The following is a 21000-nucleotide window of genomic DNA, read 5'->3' on the forward strand; positions in this document are numbered from 1 at the left end:
GTGAGCAAGCCGAGCGTTTCAATGCAAACAGACCGCAATAAGAGGGCTTGAACAAAATACACCCACGGCTTGTGAGCACACATGCACTCTCACCCTTTCTCTCCACTGCACACATATCGTGGAAGATACAAAGCAGATGACCTTACAACAAAGCTGCACACTCCACAGAGGAGAGTGAGGTGAAAGGATAGGAGAGGTGACAGCTCTTAGTCAGTTAGCAGCGTGCGACTAACTCTCCCCGACAAAGTCTGTGTGACGGGAGCAGTGGGAGGACAAGACGATCACCGCAGAACGGAAAAAAGAATAAAAGAAGAAGGAGAAAACAGTCCAGGACTGCAGCCGAAACTAAGCGTTTACCACCAAAAGTAGATTTATAGAAGCGCAACGCTGGAGGTGCACCATGTGAACAGCTCATCTTTGCCAAGTCTCTAAAAGCTTACAGCAGAGTCAGCAGTGCAGTGTTGTTTCACCAGTGAGTACGGATTTATTTTCTTTGAAATTTCAGTCTTATGTGCATGTGCAAACCCCTTCTGACGCCCTAAAGGCTCTGCTGTGTGTTATTCAAACACCACTATGCAGTTTTGATGAGTCTGACCTTGGACCCCGCAGGCGGTAACAGAAAGAGTCACACTGACAAATCTGGGACAAATCAGAGCGCCGCCTGACTTGAAGTGAAAACCGTCATTGAACCGAGCAGAACTGAGGTCGCGTTGCTCATCGGTGTCAATATTACAAAAGATTTACCAAAGATTCACTCAAAATACTGAAATATAGCCACAGAATGATTATCTGTATTTATTGTCAACTAATTTAGCAATTAACAGACACTAAAAAGGCCAACTGCTGAACTAACATATTTAGAGCACTAATTAGGTCAAAACTGTACATAAACATGCAAATATTTTTTATTTAAGATGAATAAAAACAAATCTTTGTCTGTAAATAAGTTCCTGCTCAAGTGGTATAGTTTTAATTTAGCCTGGTTGAAATTCTGTGAAAAAAAGCTCATTTTTCTGCCTTATCAATCTGTTAATCCAAAAACTTAGCGACCGAGTCGCCCCACATTGTATCAACATTAAGTCAACGAGAACAGGATTTTCACAAGTTAATGTGACTTTTCAGCTGCAGATGAATATTATCGTATACTAAACTGATTACGTTTCAGGCAATAAAATATGTTTCATTTAAAACAGGACTTGAATAAATTGTTCAGTGCATTTCTAATAGAGCTCTAATAAGTTTAAGTGGTAAATTGGACAATCTGCAGAATGTGCAATAATTTTTAAATCTGACAGTGAAACATAATCGATTACTAAAGTAATTTAGCTGTAGCCCTGCATTTCAAAGATTCAAATAAATTCAAAAATACTTGATCGCAAAGAAAAATTAAATTAAAAAAATGAAAATGATAAGAGCTTCAATAAAATAAAATAAAATCATGACCCAATTTAATTTTTTTTTCTTTTATAAAGCACTTTATATGCAACAAAATTTCACTGTAAAAAGTTTTAACTTTCTATTGAAGACAGATTAATTCTCATTTCCTCAGTTTTCAGGGCCTATTCGCATAAAGAGCAATGCCTCTGTTCGGCTGGATGAAATGGTCGACTCAAACGAGAGCGCAGCCTCGATCTCCAAGCAGAGCGGAGCCTGTGCCCGGCCGTATGTTGCTCACAGAGCTGCTGTGGCACCTGGAGGAACGAGAACGTCTGGCGAGACAACTGGAGCGGGAGAACCGGCTGGCCCACGGCGCCCTGGGTCTCCGCTGGTTCCAGAAATACCCCAAACTACGAACCCTGGTCTCATCGACAGAGCTACACCAGCTGGAGTTCCTCTGCTCACAGGTTCCACCTGTCCACACAGCCACCATCGTCTCCAGGTTGTTTTCTTGTTTCTATGTCAACAATATCAGCACAACTTAGAGCCAAGCTCGGCCCTCGGATCGCAGATTTCCCCTTTGCCACTTGAATTTCAGAAAGGTTGCCATTTTTCAAGATGGCCACCTTTTTAAACCACGTATTACCATAAATTATCTACATTCATGTCATGGACTAACTTTATGTCACATCGTGTGTTTATCACTTTCTTCATACTGTACGACTGTAAAGTAACACGTAGCAAAATTGGACACCAAAAATGTGAGACTTTGCCGTTTGTAAATCTCACACTGGTCGTTAACTGGAAGGAGGTGAAGATGTGAGACACAAACCAAAAGACAGCTGTCTTCATGTTTAGCGTTAGCTTTTGCTATTTTTTTTTGCTGTGGTTAGCGTAAACTTTTGCTAATTTTATTGTGTAAGAGTTCAGCAAAATTTTTGCTAATTGTTTTACATAAACATCCATATTTTTTGTACTTGGTGGTTTACTGTAAACTTATGCTGTTTTTTTGTAGGTTTAGAACTTTAGTACAAGCTTCTGCTAATTGTTGTGTGTTCAGTAGTGCAGCATAAACTTAAGCAAATTCTTTTGTGTATTTAGAGGTTTAGCACAAGCTGTTGCTAATTCTTTTGTTTGTTTAGCGATTTAGCATTTGATTCAACAAAAATTTTTTTGTGTGCTTAACGGTTTAGTAGAATAGCCAAGACTCTTGTTCGGTGAATTAGTGGTTTGTGTACCCAACTTTTTGGTTAGCTGTGCTCATCAGCCCATCATAACAACAATGGCGGCCACTTTGAAAAATTATCCACCAGAAAAAAAATCAGAAAATATCTATGATTTTTTTTCAGCTCAAAATATTTAGACACCAAGTGCAACAATAATTTTTCCATGGCAACTATCTTGATAAAAAATATACGCATCAGTAAATATTTCTACGATTAATTAGGTATGATTTTTCTCAAAAAGTATTTATTTGTGATAAATATTTGCAAATTTAATAGAAAAATATATTTCCTGCATGCATGAAAGCATGCAGGTTATGTTCTTTTGTCCACATGTAAAAGATTTTATTAAAATACTCAATTATCTGTTGCACTGGAGGGTTAATAAGCGTTTAATGTGTGAACATGAAAGGTCTGAAAGGCTTCATGTGGCGTGACTAGAAGGGTTTCCCCTCAGTTTTTAGCTAGAAAGGGAAAAAAGGATGAAGAGCACATGGCTGAGCAGCGCTGTGACCCATTTATTACACAAAACAACTCACAGCCGGGTCATTAATGTGAGCTTATATAACCAAAACATAAAAAAAGAAGAAATGGCACTACTGAGATGTTTCTGTCGCCTTTTTATGAATCTGTCCCATCTTAAAAATGCCATTCTTCATACACATTTGTAAGGCTGGGAGATAAAAAAAAAATAAAAAAATCTCCCAGATCCAATTTTGCTGTAATGCTATAATTATTTTCTTGCTTTCTCCACTAAAAAAGAAAATTACAAATGACAGAAAATATTTTCAAAAAGCAGTTTTGATTTTTATCATCCTTGTTGTGAGTTTCACGTTTAGGACTGTTTAGGACCACTTTTTTTTTTGTTTAAATATAAGAATATAGCTGTAATAAAGAACGTCATAAAATTACAAAAAGCTTGAGAAAAAAGCTTTAAGAAAATTATCTCGATCTGCCGTGAGTCAGTCAGTCCATGTGGTTCTTTCTTCAAAATAGACAATAATTTGCTCAAATGTTTCAAAATCCTGCTACTTATAACAATTAGATGCTGATATCTAAAGTGTTTCCGTACTTATAAAACGTACACCAAAGTATAACTTCAAAAAGATGCTCTATATTTCTAATTTTTATTTTATGCCAAGTTATTTTAATACTTCTACTTCATTCTCCCAACATATTACTAGAATAAAGTCATAAACAGTTTATTTTCATATTATTTTGATTTTATTCTCATAAGACCCTACTTTTGTAATATTCTAACTTTCTTCTCACAATATAAAACAAATATTAAATCGTAGCCCGGTCAGACAAGATGGCAGCCCTGCGTGTGCAGACATCACTTCAAAACATGGAAACGCAAGGAGTGAATTGGTACAAAAAATAATACAGATTTTCCAAAAATGTAATCAATACTGATTTATGAATAAAAAAGGAAAAATCCATAAAAACTAGAGGTATTAACTACATTCTGATTGAAATAAATGGTAAAATAAAATGTCATTGTTTCTAAATTTTTACAGGTTTCGCGAAGTGATCGCCACCAGCGACGTACGGCCCTGGGAGCTGGCGACCGTCTTCAAACACATCCTGATCGACTTCCTCAACCAAAGACAATATATTGAAGAAGAAGGCCTATCAACGGAGGTCTGGAGCAGCCAGTACAAGAAGCAGGGCTCTGTCACTCCCATAATGCCCCAGGGCGGAAGTCATGAAAGGGAAGAGATCCCAACGGTCTCTGGGTACGTGGATCGGGCCATGCGCCACTCAAGTTCGTTCACACCCAGCAGGGTCTGGGATCTTCCGTACTACTACCCTGGGCCTCTGAGACCCAAAGGAGAGAGTACAACACTGTGAGAAGATACACCACCGTGTGGAGAAATGTGAAAATGTCCTGTGATATGCCAAGGATCAATTCTGTGAAAGATATTTCTCCCCCAACAGGTAGTTTACATACTACTGAAAACCCCTCACTTGAGTTTGCATTGTACCAGAGGGCTGCAGCAATCTTGTAGTAACTGTAAATATGAAGAAAATGCTTTCATTATTAACATTTGAGATTTTTTTCTGTCTCTGTAGAGTTTTTATGATGCAAGAAAAACAAAACAAAAACTAAAGAAGTCACTATTTTCCTCTAAACATTTTTAAAAATCTCAAGGGTCTGGCTTTCGTTATCCAACATACCGCAATAAAATAGGATTGGACAATAAATCAATAACATATATCAGGATAGACAAATGATCAATATCAATAGAACTGCACAGCATTCTGGGAGATGTAGTCAGAGGACAACCTTCAGCCTCTCACAGGTTGGTGGAATCAACTAACCCACTCGCTCTTTGGTTACCTAGCAACAACCTCTGGAGTAACTTGCACAGCAGCAGTTTCAGGTTTTACCACCGTACCTCAAAACTGCTTAAAAGTGTCAAGTGAAAACTGTGCGTAATAGAGAAAAGGTCATCGGTTTGATAATATTTCACATATTTTCAACAAAAAAAAAACGATAAATAATTTTCAACAATTATTGATACAGACTGATGTGAAAGTCTAATATCATAATAGGATTTTCCAGCCATACAGTCCAGCCCTGCAATAAACAATAAAAAAAAAAACATCTAGTTTAGGCTGTCATGTCAGTGTGGCTGCTTTGTACAACAATTTTAAATTGAAATTTTATGTCCAAGTCTGTTACAATAATCATTAAATCAAACACTCTATTAAAATGAGCTCAATAATTTCCATTCTGATTGATATTTTTCGAAAGGTAATTTTTTTTTAGAAACATCACAATCCATTTCATTTATGGTTTTGGTTGTGTATGATTTTTATTTATTGTTTTGTGTTGTAGAGTGTTTCTTTTTTGGCTTTTTAAAATGTCTTCCAGTTGCAGAGTGGACAGTTCTGCACAAAATTAAAGTTTATAAGGGCAAACTTCCGCTTTTATTACATTAGTATCATATTAATTGAAAATGGTCTCAAAACAATATTATTGTTTATTTTTAATAGTAATAATTTACTGGGCAGTTTATCATTCAGCAAAATTTGTTATTGTGTCAAGTCACAAAAAGCTTGATTTCCTTTTACATTTAATACCATAATATGTTTATTTCCTGTTGATCCAAGACAGAAACAGCTGGGATTAAAATGCAATTTACTTTTATTTATGTTCTTCATGAAGCAACTCTGCTTTGGACCTTTGGTTTATTTCCAATTAAATTTGTACTAAGAAAATGTGTCCATGTGACAACAATAATTATTAGCACCAGATTTTTGTAGAAGCATGTATATATTCGTTATAAAAGTAAAAAAATTTCCAACAAGCATAGTTTAATGAAATGATATGAACTCTGTTTCACATTTTATAATTTTCACAAAGTAGTGATTATTTGCAGGAACGTTTGTTTTATGATTATCCTAATGTAACACAGTTAAAATGGTTCAGGTTAAATCCTGCTAAAATGTGTTTCATAGTTGTTCTGGAATGAGGTTTACAATTTATTGCATATTTCAAGGTGAGCTGAGGGGAACAAATTAATCCAGAATTTTGAATGTTAATTACATATTTCTGGTTTCACAAATCAAGTTATACATCTTTTAGCACTTTTTTTTTTACGAACATTGCTAATCGAGGTCTGTTAGTTTTAACGTGAAATCATACATTTTATGTTACAAGCTGTGACTTTAGAGAAAAAAAAATATATGTATAATTTATTGCCAGATAAACCATGAGAGGATTTGCACATTTACGTTTTACAAATTTTAAGTAGCCGTCAACTGGAAGCGCAGTAGTTTCTGAAACCGCCGAACATGACCATGTGCCGCTAGCTAGCTAAGGATAGCTAATGCTAGCTAAAAGTTTGTTGCGCAGTTTTGTAATTTTTCTTACCTGGTCTCTGCCGGAGTAGAGCTTTCGGTTTTGGTCTGTTTGAGGTTCAGTGTAGCGAGTGCGGTCCCTGACGTGAACCATTTGGAAATCTGTTCTCCTGTAAACGTTGGCTTCATGATGGACGTGACCGTCACTCGCCAGGCTCAGTGCCAGAGAAGGGACTGATCAGCGACGACTGACGTCATCGCGCAAGCTCAAGTTCGAGTTGCTCAGCAACCAATACATATAGATCTAGATACAGAATGGACGCCATCTTATAACTATCTCTTTTTCAGATGCAGGAAGAACCACTTCATCTTCTACAGAACCCACCAAGCAAAGGCTTTTCTTGCAGATATATCTTTTTTTATATTCAATTTCTCCTCTTTTTTCAACTGAATCAAAAAAGATTGCAAGAAGTTGTACACAAAATTTAATGGTTATAAAGCAGTTCAGAGGTGAAACATACTGGCTGTACATTTTAATATGATAGAACAATAAAATGTTCATTAATAAGGTGATCTCTTGACCATTACAGCACCAGATAACAGTATTTAAAAATTACAAACATCCATATGTGGCCTGAGAAAAAAAGTGACCAAAATAAACCCAACATGTTTTTATGACAAGGATATTGGGAACATAAGTTCATTTCTACCTGATAGTAGTAAGAAAATAGCTACCACAACTGGAATCACAAAGTTGGATAAAAAAATTTAATTTGATTTGAAAACTTTAAGTTGAGACTTTACATCATATCTGGCGGCAGGATCGCAGAGTCGTCTCGCATCAGGCTGATCTCCGTTCTGAGTTTTTCATTTTCCTTCAAAACAAAAGCAGTAATTTGATGCCGTCATATTTTATGCCACCAAAACTTTCATAACAAGAAAGTTTACCTCTTGTAGTCTGGTATTGTCCTTCTTCAGTTTGACCAGGTACTCAATCCTCTGCTTGTGGTTCTTATGTCCGACTAGTTTTCCGTTCTCCTCGGAAAGTTTTTCATTCTGCCTGCGCAGAACCTCATTCTCCTGTCAGAAACAGATTTTACAAAATCAGTGGTGTTCCTGCTGGTCTTTATGGAAGAAGATATGAGAAGACTAATACTTTAAATATTCCCTTCTTCCTCAACATCATCAGTAAAAATCATCAGATTTTGATGTGGTTGGTTCATTTATGTTTTTGTCTTTTATGATTGTCAGCTAGAAAAACCTACGCAAGACGATTAAGGTCACCGAGGGAAAATTTGTGACTTTTTTTTATCAGAATTTTGACTTTAATCTTCTAACAAAAATCTGAATTCTGAGGGGAAAAAGTCAAAATTCTGACAAAAAAAATTCTGAGGAAAATATTATGAGGGGGACAAAAAATAATTCTGGAATAAACAGTCAGAATTCTGAGAATAAAAATTGTTGAGGAAAAGGTGATTTTTTTCACAGTTTTGCCTTAATTATTGCTTGTGTGTTGTTCCCAAATAATTGCTGATTATTTCAATAACCAATTCATTGCAATTAATCATTTCAGTCCTATTCAGAAGTAGTACCAGCAGGGTGCCAGTCATTGTGCACGGCCTTTTGAATTTCCACTTCTTTATTTTCAAGCTGGTCTCCGGTTCTTACCTGAAGGAGTTTCTCCTCATCGTGAACCCTCAGGTTTAGTTCTCTCAGCTCCAAGCAGCGGTTCCTCAGCTCAGTCGTTAACTCTTGAATGCAAGTCTGAGACTGAGCAAAGGAAGATTCCTGCTCTTGCAATCTAAGTAATAGAAACGAAGAACAAACCTCGTCAAACATCGTCAAAATATTAAAGTAAAGTCAGGATTCCTTTTACAAATTACTCAGCGCTTACTTTCGTTGAGCAGCAGACAGCCTCTGCAATATTTGGTTCTGGAACAGAAAAATCATGTTAAATAAGTCACATTAAGGTATAAATTAATTAATCAATCAATCAATCAAATTTTATTTGTATAGCAAATTTCAGCTACAAGGCATTTCAAAGTGCTTTACATCATTAACACAAAACACAAAGGCATGCAACATAGAGTAAAATACCAAGGTTTTTTTTTTTGTCCCTTTTTTTTTTCTTTCCACACGTTCCACAGGTAATTTATGATGATTAAGATCATCATAAATTAAAATCAGCTCAATAGTTTTATCAAATAAACAGGCAGTTTTGCCTGTTTTCCTTGTCTGAAAACAATCAATAATCATTTTTCAAGGCTGATTTTGTGTACAGAAATTTCATAATCCATTTTATTCAGTCAATAAAATTCCAAAAGTGAAATTCAGGAACTTTTCAATCATTTCCTATGTAAGTTTTCAAACTTTTCCAGCACCAGATTGGAGATAAAAACAATCCAAACAAACTAAAAGCAAGACAGTTTCATTTCACCTTTATACATGACATGATTTATTAGTGCTATAAATATTTTTTGTGGTCGTAGTCAACAGGATAATATTTTGAAATGTGGTCAGAGAGCAAAAAATTCCCCCAAATTTACAGTAAATCATTAGCCATCCGGACTAATAAATATTCACCACATTGAAACAATCAAAACAAATCGTGTTGAGGAAAAGGCAAATTTCTGCAATATGAAAAGTTAAAAAAAAATAATTTCTTTTTAAAAGTTTTTCTTCAGTTTTCTGGGACAATTTATCTTGAAGCAAAATGTAATTTTGAGTGAATAAAGATCCAGACCTTTTCTGCTCTCTCCTCCTCCAGCTGCTTCAGCACAGCCTGCCGAAGGTCTTCACCCAAATCCTCACTGAAACAACAGGAAGATGTTCTATAGTTTGTCTGATAAAAAGGTGAAAAATGGTGAATGTATTCAGTGAAGAAAGCAAACCTGTTATTATTTCCAGTCGGAGTTAGCTGGTGCTCCTTGGTGTAAAACTTTTCAAGCAAACTCTGGATTTCCATTCGAACTATTTCTTTCTCTCTAAGCTCCTCCTGGAGAAATATCAACAGTATTAAATGCTTGGTCTGAAGCTGAAAGGGAAAACTATAAGTCAATTTTTCAAAAGTAGGAACAGAAATAATTTTGTTTGCACCTTGAGTCTTTGGATTTCCTCGTTTTTGGCGCCTCTCTCACTGTTCAGCTCGACTAGAAGAAGCTCCATGGTCATCATGGAGGAGCGCCGGTTCTCCAGCTCACGCTCCTGGCTCTCCAACACTTCGGTCAGATCTCTGTTAAAGCTCCCAAAACCACAGGGAGTCTGAAGCAGGGAAAGCAAAACAGATAAACATACACAAGAATGCATGTCAGGGTTTCTGCAACTTTCAGGAACTCAAATGTAAGAATTTAAGACCGAATGGCTACAAATGGAGTTTAAGACCATTATCATAGAATTTAAGACCATTATCATAGAATTTAAGACCATTATTATAGAATTTAAGACCATTATTATGGAATTTAAGACCATTATCATAGAATTTTAGACCATTATAATGGTATTTAAGACCATTACCATAGAATTTAAGACCATTATTATAGAATTTAAGACCATTATAATGAAATTTAAGACCATTATCATAGAATTTAAGACCATTATCATGAAATTTAAGACCATTATCATAAAATTTAAGACCATTATCATAGAATTTACGACCATTATTATAGAATTTAAGACCATTATCATAGAATTTACGACCATTATTGTAGAATTTAAGACCATTATCAAGGAATTACGCTTCGTGTCTGTTGGGATGTTAGCGATAAAACCAAAAACAGAGTTTTTACCCTATTTACTGATTTCGGTGTGACAGTCGGCTCAGTGGGTTTGAATCCTCCGTTTCTGACTGTTTTCTCAACAGCCTCTTGTTGCTGTTGCACCTGGTGGGAAAATTATTGTGGTGTTTTGAGTCGATCACGACCTTTTTTGTTTGTCCTGTAGTAAAAAGGTTAACAAATACAGTTTACCTTCTGCTCTAGGTTCTTTATGATGAGCTCTTTTTGCGTCGCTTGCTCCTGTGTTGCATTCAGGAGGCTCTGCTGCTCATCACAGACCTTCGTGAGTCTCTCAACCTCCTCAGTGGCATAAGTTATTTCTTCCTGCAATACCTCAACCTACAAAAAATACAAACATAAACAACTGAATTAAATAGCAAATAATTATTAAATAAGAGCAAAATAGGGAAACTTTCACCATTTTAAAAGTAAGGCTGGGCAATAAAATGATTTTATTGATTTATGAAATTTTTGATCATTATTTTGAAAATTAGTCTTTTATAGGTTTAGTAACTCCTTTGGTCTCCAGGTCGAAGGTGGCCATCTTGTTTGACGAGCGTTTTTTACAGCTTCTATTTATTTGGACTTTGAATTCAAATCAACTCTATGACAAAATATAAAGATATATGTTTTTTATAGCAAGTAGAATAGAATAGAATAAAGTCTCATAATTACAAAAACACAACCATAGATATAACAAAATAACTTCATATGATGATACAGTCAAAATAACGAGAAATCAATATTACAAGAATAAACTAAAAATAAATAAGTTGTAATGTTCTGAGAATTTCAAAACAAAAAAAATGTTTAAAAGTTAATAATCCAAGAGTTTTTTTTTTTGTTTTTTTTATTCAAACATCTTTTTTACATAATTTAAACTTTCTTCTGGTAAAATTGCATCTTTATTCTGCAACCATTACGAATTTATTCTCATAATTTTAACAGAAATTCACATCCTGGCTTTAATACACTCACAGAAAGGATGACTGAAGTAAAACTTACTTTTGAAAATATTTTCAGTCATCTGTAATTTATTTATTAGAAACAAAAACAATCAATTAAAATCAGAAATTGTTTCTGGTTTGAAAGAAATCTAAGATTTTATTTTTAAGCCGTATCACCCAGCCCTACTTTGCCTCATCAGAGGAGTAAATGTGTGCGTAAGGCAGATTTCCAAGAGTAAACCTTGCTTCACGCACATTCACAGAATTATAATCCCAGCAGATTACCTCTATCTTGTTGGACGCCATTTTTCTCTCCATAGTTTCTTTCAGTTCACTGATTTCATCCTGCATTTTCTGGTTCTGCTTTCTCATGTTGTCTCTTTCACAGCAGGCAGAATTATACTTGCCCTGGAATAGATTTAATCATCACATTAATTTAAAAAAAACTGCCAATAAAAAGCAGTGGAACGACGGAAACTGATTATCTAAAAAGAGGAAGAGCACCGTCAGGTCTTCAACGTCTCCAGTCAGATGGACGATGTTTTCCTCCTTCTGGCTCAGCTTAGCACGAAGGTCTCTGGTTTGGTTGATGAGCTCTAACAGGACATCCTGATGAAGAGCACAGAGACGTATTCGGACACGCACCAGCCAAACCCATATCGCATTTAACAGGCGAAGAACTCAGTTTACTTTGTCGTGTTTAATCTCCTGCTCCAAGCTGGTAATCTTTTCGTTTGCAGAGGTCAGATTCTGCTCCAGATCAGTGACTTTGGATGACTTAAAAACAAAAATAAAACAAGAAAGATTAATTAAAACGGTGAAATGTTCTTAAGCCAAATATGTGTTTGCAGACTCTTATTTTGACCAACCAGGTTTTGATTTTGCAGGGTTAAATCTGAGCCTTGTTTTCTGAGCTGTGTGTTCTGCTGCATGGTTTCAACCAGTTCCCTGAAGAAAAAGAAACATTTGTCATGTTGGTATTTTGAGTCATGCTAATAAAAATAAACACTAAAATTTAAATGCTGGAGAGTCAGAAGCTCACTTCGACGTATTTTTTTTGTTTTCCTTCAGTTGTGACGTCAGCCTGCTGGTGCACTCCCGCTCAGCCGCCAGCGAATTATTTAAATCCTTCAACAAAAGAAAGAAAAAAACATCAGAAACAGAACAAGAGTTATGACTAACAATTATATTCTTTTCATCAATCGTTCTGGTGATTAATGAATTAATTAGAGACATTTTCACTGAAGTAATAAAATAAAAGAATAATACTGCCTCTTTTTAAAATAAGAAGATAGACATTTTATTCCAAAAACATGATTCCTTTAGTGAACATTTGATCAATTGTAGCTCTGATTGTGTTGTTCTTTCAGCAAATGGCTGAATTTTTTAAGTCTTTATACTCAAGTTAACAATTAATCAATTGCTAAATTAGTTGATGTTTATTTCAATAATTGATAAATCACGAGTAATTCGATTAATTGTTCCAGCCCTGAACAAAACATGGCTGGATTTGAGAAAGATTGTTGTAAAGTTGAGAGTTTCCATTACCAGGACCTCCGCTTTGAGCTGGTCGACCTCCTTCTGCTTGTCGCGCAGCTCCTGTCGCGCCTGATCAGCGTCAAACTTGGCCTCAGCCTGCAGCTGGTCGAAGGAATCCTGCAGAGTTCGGTGCTGTTCCAGAAGCTGCTCCCACTCCAGTCTGGAAAAAGGACGCAGAAGATTTTAGCACATAAACACACGAGAGCAGAGAAACACATCGAGCTTTCGGCTTACTGGACTTTGTCGAGTTGGAGCTGGGTGCTGATCAGGTTGCTGGAGAGCCGACTCATCTCTTGCTGATGCTCACTCTGAGTTTCTCTGAGCCCGTTCTTCACCGAGGTCAGCTCCTTGTCGGACGACTGCAGGACCAAACGCAGATCTTGGATCTCGCTCCTCAGAACTGAAAGTCAGAGATGAAGCCATCCTGAGCTGATGCTTTTAGAAGCAGTTGAGACCCAAACTGAAGCATAAATGTATCCCCTTTAATTGATTTTTGAGGATATATTTTACAGCTTTAGTTTTAGACTTTTTAAGCCTCACCTTCTCCAGCTTGTTGTTCAGACTGAAGGCTCTGCCGCAGGGCATTAACCGTTTCCTGAAAGCTGAGCTCATCTTTGCTCCTACTGGCTCGTTCTGCATGAAGCTCCTGCAGAAGATGCATGTCAGACATGATTTGAAGACACAAAACAAAATTTGACCAACTTCAGGTGTGACTCTTACCTCCCCTTTCTGGAGGGACTCCTGAGAAATCCCAGCTATCTGCTCCTCCAGCTTTGCAATTTGCTTCAACAGCTTGTTATTCTTCATCTCTTCCTCATTTAACTGTGTTTGGACACGACTCACTTGATCCTGGATGACAAACATTTAAAGGTTAAAGGAGGAGCTCTGACTGCTGCATGTAAAAGACAGCCTGCATTAGCGCACCTGAACGTGACGCAGCTCTTCTGTCAGGGCCATCTCCGTCATGTCTGACGGCGGCCGCTCAGACCAGATTTCTTCTCTGTCGTTTTCGATCCCGTTCAAATGTTCCGGACTGGAAAGCGGAATGAACCGCGACCGCAGGTTGTACGCTTTAGTGGGCGTGGTGAGAATCTGATTTAAAAAGTTTAAAAAGATGTTTTAATGACAAAACACAAATTTGGCCACAATATTTTCCAATATTTTATGTCTAATGAGAAGAATCATAAAGTCAAAAACAGATTTTTGCATTAATTAAAATATCTTATCTGACATTAATGAGACAAAACTTTTTTTTTTTCCATATTTGCTAAATACAAAGCGGTTAGATTACTTAGTTATATATCTTTAGTTTTTTTGAATCTGCACATTCAACAAATTTTTTGTTAAAGTATTAAAGCCTTTTTATGCAATATTAGAAATACAAGATGAAAACAAACAAATAATTTAGAAATTAACTGCCAAAAATGCAATAAAATAATACTCCTTTAGTGTTCGTTTAATTATTTGCAGCAAAAAATATCCTAACATGAAAAAATCAATAAATTTTATTGATCATTTTTTAGTGATTATTTTTTTTGATTAATTATTGGATCGCAAGAGGTGATAAATACAAGATTGTTTTTACAGAGGTAAAACTGGGTTTATATTTACAGATAAAGATATTTTTTTCTTAATTTTTTTTAATCTAATCTGATTTTTACCTTTTTTTGTTTAGCAACTGCTCTTAGTGGGATTATATTTATAACTAAATAAGCCAGTTATTGATAAATTCGCTACTACATTAGTTGATTATATTAATATCAAATTGTTTCAATCCTTTTCAGCCCTAATCTTGGACTGATTCACACACAGTTTTAGTCTGATTTAATGCCAGACAACAAGCAACACAGCTATGTTTCACCTGACAGAGTGAATGTAAACGTTTGGTTTCGGCCGTGTCTCTACGTACTCACCTTTATCGTTTCTACATGAATCCTGTTGAGCTCAGAGACTTCGTGTTTTTTGCATGCATGAGTGGCTTCCAGAATGTTTTCCAGGTGCCTGTTGGACTTCTCCAGGTATCTTTTGTCAGACTGCAGCTGAGACAGCTGCTTCCTAAAAACACAAACCTCTGAGTCAAACGATGAACAACTCACAGGATTCATAAGTGAAATAAATCTCTTTCAAGGCAGAAGATCTGCAAATGGAGTAAAAATATGCTGACTTCTGCATTTAATTACAATATAAACATGAAATGTGTATTTCTCAGTTTGTCTTGTAGTTGAGAGCAGAAAACTGAGTGTAAAATTAAGAGTTTGTCTGTGAAAGACACAAAATGGGAAGAAACCCAGAAAAAAAATCTATTCTCAGACTTTATTCTACTGCAGATATTAGTGATGAGGATTCAACATTAAGCTCATGTAAAGTTTCTTTGTAAAATCAAACTTAGATTTAAATACCAGACAATAGTAACAGATTAATTTATATCATTTGTGAGTTAAATATATTTTTATTCATTTTATTAATATTCCTCATCACTCCTAAAAACAATTTCTGATTTAAGTCGTTTTTGAAATATTTTAAAATACATGCATCTACTTTGTTATTCTACTTTAATGTGAAACTACAATTAATAACAAAATGTTCGCTGCAAAGTTAAGTAGCTTGCCGATTGCTTATATTTCACAACAGAATCGCATGAAGTGCAGTTTTCAGTTTCATCCGCCATCTTTGTTTCTGTCAACAGCTCCACTGAAGAATCATCAGGGCGCCCTCTGTTGGATAGAGGCCGAACTACAATAATAAATGTCTAAACGGCCGGTTTTATTTAATCGACTGGAATTTATTTTAATATAAAAAAATACATTAAGTGTATTTATTAAGAATCCAATTCTTAATAAATACACTTTTTAAGATTTAGCGGGAACATTGTAATCTTTCTTTGCATTTCTAATTGACTAGTTTTATAAATTGTCTTTGTGCTTTTATTTTTTATTAATTTAATTTATTACTTACTTTGTGATGTCTTTGTACTCCTCAAAAGCCTGCAGGACAGCTGTGAGGTCCGACTGTTTCTGCAGCAGTTTCGCGTTCAGCTTTTCGATCGTGGCTGCAGATGCAGAATCTGTCGCAGACGAAGTCGAAGCGGCCGTAGAAGCTGTGGAGGAGCAGAAGGTGGTTATTAAAACTGAATGTAAACAATATTCTCCAAGATATCTGATGCCGGCAATTTTACCTTCTGTGAGTTTTTCTGACTCCAGCGACTTTTGAAAGGCTTCCTCCAATTCAGCTGCGATTTGGGTGGAAACTTCTTCACATTTAATCACAGATTCAAGAGATCGCAGCAGACGGTTCTCTTCTCTAAGGCTGTAATTCTCTGCTGCATATCGAGTCATCTTTGGATGATGCTCAACCTTAAAAGCAACAATCTTTTAGATAGTGAAATTATCACATTAATCCATATGGGGGAATTTTAAAATTGGATTTTTACCTGATCAGCTAAGATCTTAATCTCTTTTTTCTGCTGGTCAATCAAAGCCTGAAACTCTGCGTCCGTCGTCGAGCTTTCTCCGGCCTTCAGCTTCTTCTCCAGACGGGAGATGTGGTCTTCTCTGAACCTGATGATCATTCTGCTGGAGTGGATGAACTTGTCTTTCTGGGTCCAGGCCTCCTCCAGCTGAGCCACCTTCTTGAGCAGGACCTGATAAACGGTAAATGAAGCCGTAAGAACTCGCAGCCCAACAGTTTCCCGAAATAAATTAAAATCCCTTCACCTTCTTCTCCTCGTTTTGCTTCTTCCACAGACGCACTGCAGCCATGTACTTCCCTCTATACGAAACATCCTGCTGATTTTCAACTGATAAACCTGAAAGGAGTTTAAGAACCAGAACCCAGTAAGCCTTGAGAGGCATTAATTTGTAAGAACATTTAATTATTAAATTGCTAAAACAATTAATCTGGTTTATCAATTATCTAAATAATCATCAACTAAATTAGTAGTCAATTAATTGTCACTTATAGTGTACAGATTCAGGATATTTGCTGAAAAAAATAACATATTCAGAGCAGTAATTAAGCCAAAACTGTACAAAAAAACTCTACATTTTATATTTAAAATAAAAATACAATATATACAAAAACCTGCAGAAAGTGCCAGTTTTCTTAACTAATTAATCAATCATCAGAATAATCAATTACTAAAATAATTACTATTGCAGTTCTAATGCGTTTTAAGAAACAAAAAATTAAAACCTTTCAAAACTCAAATTATTTTTTAAACCAGCAATAACTAAAAATAAAAAACACTTAAAAGCTTTAAGTGTTTTTTAGGAGTTTTTTGTGTCATAAACTAATTTATTTTATTTTAGAAAGGGCTACTTGTTCCTATAAAGTCAGACATGATAAGCAATGAGATTAATGTAAGAAAACTATGGACACCTCATTAAATATTTAAATGTTGACCAAGTGATCTTGATGTATTACGGTATGTTTTGATTTTTAATCTCTGAAAGACAAAATGGCTTACTTGCACTAACACAAAATGATCTGACCTAATAGTTGGTGTTAATCAGGCTCTGATTTCATACTTTTGAGTATTGACTTTGAAATTGTTGCTTGTGAAGTTCCTACTTGGAAGGATGCGATTTATTTGCATGTTTTTACCCATGAGAGGCTGAGGTCCTCCTGGTGCAGAGTCTCCTGCTGAAGAGGTCAGAGCCTGAGCAAGCTGCTCCTTCAGCTTCTTCACTTCAGCCTGTAGCTGCTTCACATTCCCCTGTGTGTCCTCATTAATAACAGCCTGCAGGAAACAAACAAGAATCCCAAAAAGCGCTGTAACAAAACCACCGAAAGGTCTGTAGAGTTATGAGCGAGGGAATGATGAAACACCTTGTTCTTGATCAACTTTGCTCTCTGGGCAAACTGCAACGTGGACAATGTTTCTCCAAAACACTTTGAACCAGGATGAACATTAGCTATGATGTAGGTCTTTGCATTTCCTCCAAGAGAATCCTGAAATAATGAAAACAGATGCCATTGAAAACAAGGGATGCAACCACTAATGCCTTTTTTTAATATATATATTTAAATGAGTTCCAATCGTGTTGTAGTTTGGCCACCATACAGCAGAGGGCACTGCTGGTCATCCTTAAGCGGCGGCGCCGCCAGAAAATGTCTATAGAAAAATTGTAACATTAAGAAAAAACATGATGCTAACGAACGCGGTTGATTTAATGGAGCAAAGCTTTTTCATTTCTTCAAGTTCAACTACATGCTGTGGTTCTGTTGATGTGGGATTAACTGCTTCACATATTTTATTTTCCACTCAGCAACTTAAAAGATTTTCTTTTTTTTATATTTTATGACAAAAAGTTAGTCCAGTGATGTGAGAAAAACTATTTTGGTTTAGTCAGTATTTAATACAGCTGACACAAAATAATATTCAAATTTAAATTTAGCCCTTCATGTTATGAAAATACAGAAGTTTTCTGGAACAGAAGAAAACTTAGGGTTTTAAGAAATGTCCACTTATCAATGAATCATCAGTTGATTGATAACTTTGAATCAACTCATTAATTGATAATTTGCATCCCTATAGAAAACGCAACACGACAAATGCTTACTTTGAGGAGGAAGGTGAGTTTAGACTCCCTGTAGCAGATGTGTCTGCTCTTTCCGTTGGACACATCCACCAGGGCCATGATGACCTGACCCAAGCACATGAGGGAGCGATTGATGCTGCTGGCCTCCTGCAGAAGAGGACAAGATGCCATTACAAATGAGATTTAAAAAATAATGACCAGGGCTATCCGACAGAAAGCCGCACCTTGAGTCTGGACCCCTCAGTGTGGGTGTCTTTCTGTCTCTCGGATCCGGCCAGATCCACCAGGTTGAGCTGAGAACTTCGGATGTTCATCACCTCGTTGCGGGACTCCTTAGACTCCAGCATCATGGTGAACACGGCGTGAGATCTGGAGGATTCGCGGTTCATGGAGGTGGAGGCCACACGCCGGTTTCTCCAGCCCGTAGAAAGAACCTGCAGGATTTCAGAAGCAAAGAAGGATTTTTTCCCTCCCCAAATAGTAACATTTACGTTTTATGGTAAATTGAATAAACAGACATGTGGAGCCTATATGACTGCATGTAACATGTTTTTCTTATAACTCAGTTTTTTGTTTGTAAAAATAGAAAGCTTTACTGTAATCTGATTACTGTCAATGTTGTAATCTGCCCTACCTGATAAGCTTCAGCTGCTGAGTTCACAAACTTCTCCACAGCTCCTTCAACGAACACGCCTTTCTTAATGTTTTCCCTGAGGAAAAGGCTGGCAGACGCTGAATCCAGCAGGTCGTAGATCTGTTCGTTGTAGATCTCAATAAACGAACATTTGCAAAGGAAACTCTTGGATTTTCCAGACTGTTTTAGAGGAGAATAAAGATCAGCAATGAGTAGAAACAACCAGATAAATAGACAGTCCTATGAAAGGTGCCTTGATTTGGGTTTTTTATTCCTTTAATAAATTAAATCAACTTTTGCAAATTGCTTTTTGTATTCGCTTGTGTTATCTTTGAGATTAAAAACGGTTTAATCTAATCTGGAACATTTAACAAATTTCTTCTTCCTGGGTGTTACTACTCACCCTTTCCACTTCTCTGCCAATAAGAAAAAACAAATACTCAAAACTTCGCGGTATGACCCCCCTCAGCTCGTCTGTGAAGTTGTCCAGCTCAGATGGACCTGCAGCCAGAGGGAGACAGGTTTGACTTTGGTTCTGTCTAATGTTTCAGTACAAACAGCGACAGCAGCAAATACCCACCGAGCATGGTGAATGTTTTTCCTGAGCCCGTTTGTCCACTGCAGAACCAAAACAGGAATCTCATCAACAGCTGAATTGAGGAATTACATGCAGAACGACATGCTTTTTTCATTTCATAAAGTAAAACATGTAATACTTACTAAGCAAATATAGTCCCGTTATATCCATTCATGCAAGACTCAACAATATTTTTGCCCACACTGGTGAAAACAGAATCCTGTTGCAGAATGAAAACAAACATTAGAGATGGAGCTTTATCCTTTATGTTTATGATAAACTGACTAGACATCCGAGACCTGAGATGTGTCCATGTCGGCCACATGGTCGTAGGTGAAGGTCCGTGGTTCTGGCTTTGAGAGCAGACGGATGGTGTTGGGTGAGCTGACGTTCAGACACAGACTCTGATCCCCGTCTGTGGTCAGCCCAGTACCCTGGGTTAGAGGTCGCACTCGTACAAAGACTTTGACGCAGTTGCTGTCCCCACTGCAATACGACAAAATAACAGAATAATTCAACGGGCTGAACGAGCTGCAGAGTACGTTTTTTTAGTTAACATTTGATGTTGAGTTGTTTGAATTATAATCTCTCAGCTGCACTATTTTTTTTAAAGTGATCAAAGAATGCTAAATTTCTGTACTTTTTCTCCACAGAAATAAAATCATACACTCAGGCTCAATAGGGGTGACAACTATGTGAAGACAATTTATTCTGCATATCCTACAGATGCTTATTTGGCCTGAGTCAAATATCTTATTTCAAACTCGGCCTGTGCAATATGGCTTAAAAACAATAAATAATAATCTCTACTTCAAAAGAAATTACAAATAAAAGAAAATATGTTCGACAACTTGCTTTTATTTCAGTCATTCCTTCTGGGAATCTAGTATGAACACAAATTAAAAATAATCAAACCAAAAGGGAGTAGATAGAAAACTGACTCTCACTACCCAATATTTAACATTAAATTAAAATTATAAAGATGGATTTTCTTTTAAATATTTGATACTATCCAGTTCAAATAAATAAATAATAAAACACTTCATAACTCAGCTCCACACGTTCATTCTAGCTGGATTACAATACATATTGATATATTCCTTTTTTAAACTCATATAGGTAGATTTTGTTCTTTCTCTGAGCATTTATTACCTGGCAGCAAGAAGAGTTGAATCTCCAGATCCTGAAATGACAAAAGAAAAAAATGAAGATTAAATATTTCCCAAGTCAATCCAATGAGGAGTTACAACAGATACGAGCTAACAGTCAGAATTATTAGAAAGCTCGTCTAAAACACACTCTGTTTAAAGCTAGCATGGATTTAAAGCAGATGCTAACAGAGAGCCAAACCTAACTGTCCAGTTGAGATAACCGAAAAGAAACCTTCGGACTCCAATCTTACCTTTTCCACCCGAACTCATTGTAGCAAACGTTAATAAACCCACACTGAGCGAACCGTATGTTTTAGCTAATATTGTTTACATCCTTTGAAATTGGCGGGCGGACTTGCTCATCATTCTCTTCCGTCGTCGCTGTGTAAAATCCAGCTGATTGGTGCGCCACTGCCCCCTACTGGCCAA

At 36.4% G+C, this 21000-nt stretch overlaps 3 protein-coding genes across 4 annotated transcripts in view; 1 reads left to right on the forward strand and 2 right to left on the reverse strand.

The window, feature by feature from the left end:
• The window catches only part of tdrd9 (tudor domain containing 9), a 41486-nt gene extending 34810 nt beyond the window's left edge, over window positions 1–6676 (reverse strand). The window contains exon 1 of the mRNA XM_055053230.1: window positions 6484–6676. Coding sequence (XP_054909205.1) covers window positions 6484–6599 — 116 coding nt within the window. The 5' untranslated portion in view covers window positions 6600–6676. The remainder of the gene's footprint in view (window positions 1–6483) is intronic.
• On the forward strand, window positions 175–5915 carry rd3l (RD3 like). 2 transcript variants are annotated; one of them, XM_055053241.1, is made up of 3 exons: window positions 175–472; window positions 1557–1879; window positions 4121–5915. In XM_055053241.1, the coding sequence occupies exons 2-3, from the start codon at window positions 1578–1580 to the stop codon at window positions 4452–4454; spliced, it is 636 nt and encodes a 211-aa protein (XP_054909216.1). In that variant the 5' UTR covers window positions 175–472; window positions 1557–1577; the 3' UTR covers window positions 4455–5915. The 2 variants fall into 2 exon arrangements, with proteins under 2 accessions (XP_054909216.1, XP_054909215.1); XM_055053240.1 differs by having other exon boundaries at window positions 1550–1879; window positions 4121–5914.
• Window positions 6677–7163: 487 nt separating the features above from the next.
• kif15 (kinesin family member 15) lies at window positions 7164–20971 on the reverse strand. The gene is made up of 35 exons (XM_055053229.1): window positions 20823–20971; window positions 20573–20603; window positions 19720–19906; window positions 19564–19640; window positions 19424–19461; window positions 19247–19344; window positions 18844–19023; window positions 18434–18643; window positions 18231–18356; window positions 17497–17619; window positions 17272–17407; window positions 16383–16474; window positions 16100–16309; window positions 15845–16022; window positions 15625–15766; window positions 14583–14724; window positions 13594–13761; window positions 13390–13518; window positions 13210–13315; window positions 12904–13069; window positions 12679–12829; window positions 12173–12258; window positions 12000–12078; window positions 11821–11907; window positions 11635–11739; window positions 11416–11538; window positions 10376–10522; window positions 10196–10288; window positions 9507–9671; window positions 9302–9405; window positions 9154–9220; window positions 8305–8342; window positions 8079–8211; window positions 7359–7490; window positions 7164–7285 (listed from the first exon to the last, which is right to left on the reverse strand). The coding sequence occupies exons 1-35, from the start codon at window positions 20839–20841 to the stop codon at window positions 7211–7213; spliced, it is 4143 nt and encodes a 1380-aa protein (XP_054909204.1). The 5' UTR covers window positions 20842–20971; the 3' UTR covers window positions 7164–7210.
• Window positions 20972–21000: the final 29 nt, after the last annotated feature.

This window comes from Poeciliopsis prolifica, unplaced genomic scaffold, assembly GCF_027474105.1.
Source record: "Poeciliopsis prolifica strain line A6 unplaced genomic scaffold, Auburn_PproV2 SCAFFOLD037, whole genome shotgun sequence".
NCBI lineage: Eukaryota > Metazoa > Chordata > Actinopteri > Cyprinodontiformes > Poeciliidae > Poeciliopsis > Poeciliopsis prolifica.

What these genes read in the sequence shown, in the direction of transcription:
- rd3l (XM_055053241.1), top strand. Translation starts at nt 1,578, where the DNA reads ATGCCTCTGTTCGGCTGGATGAAATGGTCGACTCAAACGAGAGCGCAG. An exon ending in ACAGCCACCATCGTCTCCAG is followed by an intron (nt 1,880 to 4,120) that starts GTTGTTTTCTTG and finishes AAATTTTTACAG; the next exon opens with GTTTCGCGAAGTGATCGCCA.
- kif15 (XM_055053229.1), bottom strand. An exon ending in CCGACATGGACACATCTCAG is followed by an intron (nt 19,641 to 19,719) that starts GTCTCGGATGTC and finishes ATTCTGCAACAG; the next exon opens with GATTCTGTTTTCACCAGTGT. An exon ending in TGAACAACAAGCTGGAGAAG is followed by an intron (nt 13,070 to 13,209) that starts GTGAGGCTTAAA and finishes TCTGACTTTCAG; the next exon opens with TTCTGAGGAGCGAGATCCAA.